The sequence below is a fragment of the Mandrillus leucophaeus genome, unplaced genomic scaffold, assembly GCF_000951045.1.
Source record: "Mandrillus leucophaeus isolate KB7577 unplaced genomic scaffold, Mleu.le_1.0 Scaffold820, whole genome shotgun sequence".
Lineage (NCBI taxonomy): Eukaryota > Metazoa > Chordata > Mammalia > Primates > Cercopithecidae > Mandrillus > Mandrillus leucophaeus.
In genome coordinates, this window is record NW_012108920.1 from 572071 (window position 1) to 575795 (window position 3725).

The 3725-nt window shown below is 58.0% G+C and overlaps 1 protein-coding gene across 1 annotated transcript in view; it reads right to left on the reverse strand.

Moving 5' to 3' along the window:
* The window catches only part of GGT5 (gamma-glutamyltransferase 5), a 41464-nt gene that overhangs the window by 14229 nt on the left and 23510 nt on the right, over positions 1-3725 (reverse strand). Inside the window, 3 exon segments of the mRNA XM_011967996.1 lie at positions 2506-2579; positions 2835-2863; positions 3018-3116. Coding sequence (XP_011823386.1) covers positions 2506-2579; positions 2835-2863; positions 3018-3116 — 202 coding nt within the window.

Genomic DNA, 3725 nt, shown 5'->3' on the forward strand with positions numbered 1-3725 from the left:
CCTCCGTGGGCAGTGATGCCCCAGATAGCACACCCAACCAGCCCCCCAACACGGGCAGCAACGCTCTGGATAGAGCCCCCACCCCCACCCCACGGGGTTCCTGGAACCCTGGGCCCTGTCCCCATCCCCCGGGGAAATTCCTGTCACTTTGGGGCACCCCCGTTTGGAGAGAGACGCACCCTGGAGGGGAGCCAGGGACTCCACGAACCCCCACCCCCAGCTCGGGCGCAGGAGCTGCGGGGCAGGCACTGACCTCCGTCATGGGAACCCAGCCTCTTCTTCGGCCTCGCCGCTTTTTCTCTGCAGCCTGCCTCAACCTCTCCCTGGAACCCTGGGCGCCTGTCCCCGATCCCCGGGAACTTCTTGCCACTTTGGGGTGCCCCCTGGAGGAGAGACACGCACCCTGGGTGGGAGCCCAGGGACTTCATGACCCCTCCGGGTTGGGCGCGGGGGCTGCTGGGAAGAAAATGATCTCAGTCCGGGAACTTCCAACCTCTTCGACCTTGCTGCTTTTCTTCCACGACCCGCCTTAACCTCCTCCTGGAACCCTGGATGCCTGTCCCCGTCCCCCAGGGGACTTCTTGCCACTTTGGGGTGCCCCCTGCAGGAGAGACACACACTCTGGGTGAGAACCAGGGACTCCAAGAACCCCCGGGCGGGTCGGGTGCAGGGGCTGCGGGAAAGGCACGGACCTCCGCCTGGAGACCCCAGCCGTTTCTTCAACCTCCCCGCTTTTTGTCCGCGGCCTGCCTCAACCTCTTCCTGGAACCGTGGGCGCCTGTCCCCGTCCCCCGGGAATCTTCCTGCCGCTTTAGGGTGCCCCAGAGGGGGAGAGACACTCACCCTAGGTGGAAATCAGGGGACCCGCCCAGGTCACGCGCGAGGGCTGCGGAGAAGGCACTGACCTCCGCCGTGAGAACCCAGCCTCTTCCTCGGCCTCGCCGCTTTTTTTCCGTGGACTGCCTCAACCTCCCCCTGGAACCCTGGGCGCCTGTCCATGTACCCTGGAGACTTCTTGCCGCCTTATGCTTCTTGCCATTTCTTCCAAGTCTGTATCTACCTGCAATAGCTCATCACTTCCACCCAGGAGGAAGGTCCCATCATCCTCTCTGTAGGAAAGAGGGCACTGATGCTTGGCAGAGCACTTCCTGGGGTCTCAAGGGTCTGCTCCAAGCTCTTGCTCTCGCCCCTGTCACACTCCAGGCTGTCTCTTATACACATCTAGATGTGTATAAGAGACAGGGGCAGTACTGCCCAGTCTGCCTCTATCCCTCAGCCAGGTGAGGGAAGAGCAGAGGGAAACCCCCAGATTCTTCAGATCCCGCCTGCTTGGCCTTTGGAGCAGGCTAGAGGTGGGACCTGGGGCCTCATCCTCCAAGCGCTGACTGCAGACTGACTCTGCCATATCATGGCAGCATCCTCTCTCTTCTCTCAGCACAGTCACTCCTTCTCCAACAGCATTGGCGGGGCCTTGTCTTGGCGCAGAGCTCACTCAGGTCCATCTCCTCCAGCCTCTCTCATGGTTGCCAGATGTGGTCCCCATCCTGGCCCTTGAGAGGGTCCACTGCGCAGCTGGGTGCAGGCTCCGGGCCCAAGGAATGGAATTCAGAGGAAACGGTTTGTGGACACAGGGTCTTGAGAGAGGTTGGTCTGTCCTTGCCTGGGGACTGCATCGTGGAAGGCCTCAACTGGGGGAGAAGGGACCCAGAGATGCACCTGCCTTCTTCCTCAGCTTGCAGCTCTCCAAGTCCCATCTGTGCTTAGCCCACAAGAAGCAGAGGTGCAGACAGACCCAAGCAAAGGCAGCTACAGGCCAGTAGGTGCCAGAGAGGCCAGCTGGGAGGCTGCAACAGTGACAGCCAAGGATGGGCAGTGGCTAGGACAGGAGCCTGGAACCTGGGCGGCCTCTCGACATCTCCATCCCTCCTCGTCCTCATTTTGGAGGACAGAGGTGCTAAGGTAGGAAGAAGGTACTGAGGCCCCAAAAGGAAAGTAAGGTGCAGAGGCCAGGCTTGGGTGACAGGAAGTGGCAGCTGTCTCAGCTCTTTTGGAAACATGGCAACTGGTTTCCCAGTCCTAAAGTGAGGGATGCTGGCCTCATGCCTTCTCAGGCCAGGACCCTGCAGTGAGTGTGTGTGGCCAGATTCAGACGGCATGTGGCCTCTGCTGGCACTGTCTGGGGACAACAGAAAAGAGTACTGGAGAGTGGACATGGGAAGATTCTGTTAAATTCAAGAAAAGGGAACTTTCACAAGCGCCCTTGCTGCCCTCCCAGGCCTGCCAGGCCGGCTCACAGCTCCAGGTGGGCACCCCAAGCATCTCAAAGCCACAGAACAGCCACAGCAACGTCCCCTGGGAAGCAGCACCACCTGCCACTTGCTTTGGCTGTGACCTGCATCTCGGGCCTGCTCTCTGTGCATCTTGGATGGAAAACAGCTGGGAAAGAGACCACGCTCTCCTCCCGGCAGTGTGGCCCAGTGGGAACTGCATTAGCCAGGCACTCACCGGCTGCCCGACCTGCTCAGGAAGAGCAGGGGCCACACGCCTGATCAAAGGCCTCTCCCCAACCCCTCTTCTCCCTTGGAGACCAGGACCCCGGAGTCACTCTCTGGACATCTGGCCAATAACCCTGTGGAGCCCAGAGCTTCTTTCAGACCCTGCTGCAGCACTTGTCCATCTCCACGCCTTCTCTGCTGCTTCCCTGCTTGACTTCAGCATCACAGCACGTGGGTGTGACCGGCATGAAGGGCAAGAAAAGGTCACCCCCTGCCTGAAGGTGAGGAGGAGGTCCCTAGGCAGGTGTATGTCTGCAGCACGGAGAGACCAGTGCTCACCAGGCCTAGAGCTTGGCATACTCAGGGACCTGGGGGATGGGTTCATGGAGTCAGGTTGTGGAACAAGTGGGGCCTTGTCATAGCAGGGGATGGGGAGCTGTCCTGGGCCTGGCCTTTCGTCTGGTAGAGATAAACACCTCAGGCTGTGCAGTACCTGGCCCTCAGTCTGTCAGAGAGGAATACCTCAGGCTGTGCAGCAGCTTCAGCGTCATCCAACACCACACTGCCCTGGCAACACCTGCCCACAGTGGCTTGGAGAAGATGTCCGTGTCAGCCCCTGAGCTGTATAAGTCAGTGGGCCAGCGTCTGCCTGAGACAGGACTCCTGGGAGGGGCTGGCCATATGTCCCTTCTAAGTTGCTCTCAGCTCCCTAATGTGCCATTGGGTGCTCTCAAGACAAATGTTTCCAGGACAGGTTCTTCTACACAAGAGGGCTTACCTTCTGGGCCTGGAGTCACAACATAGACAAGGAGGCTTTTGGACACCAAGGCAGGGTCACTCTGCACACATCTCACCAATGAAAAATTATCATTAGAAAATGCATCAGCCTTCCTTGGTGACCCAATTGTCTCTAGGGAGGGCCTCACCTCTATCTCCCACTCCTCTCTCCACATGATACAAGAAACAGAAGCAAGAGCATAAAAAAATGAAGAGGAAGAAGAAAATGATAAGAAAAAAACCAAACTGGAAAAAAGAAATAGAACAGGCAAGGGAATCAGGAGGTCTATTATACCTTTTGTCCCCTCCCCGATACATGAAATTTTAAAAAGTCCGACTATCCCAACAAAAAACAAGCAAAAAGATATACAAATAGTAACACCCAAGCTTTGTTAATAATGACACAATGGTGCCACTCACGCTTGGCTCAGGCCCCAGCAGGAGGAGGGCACC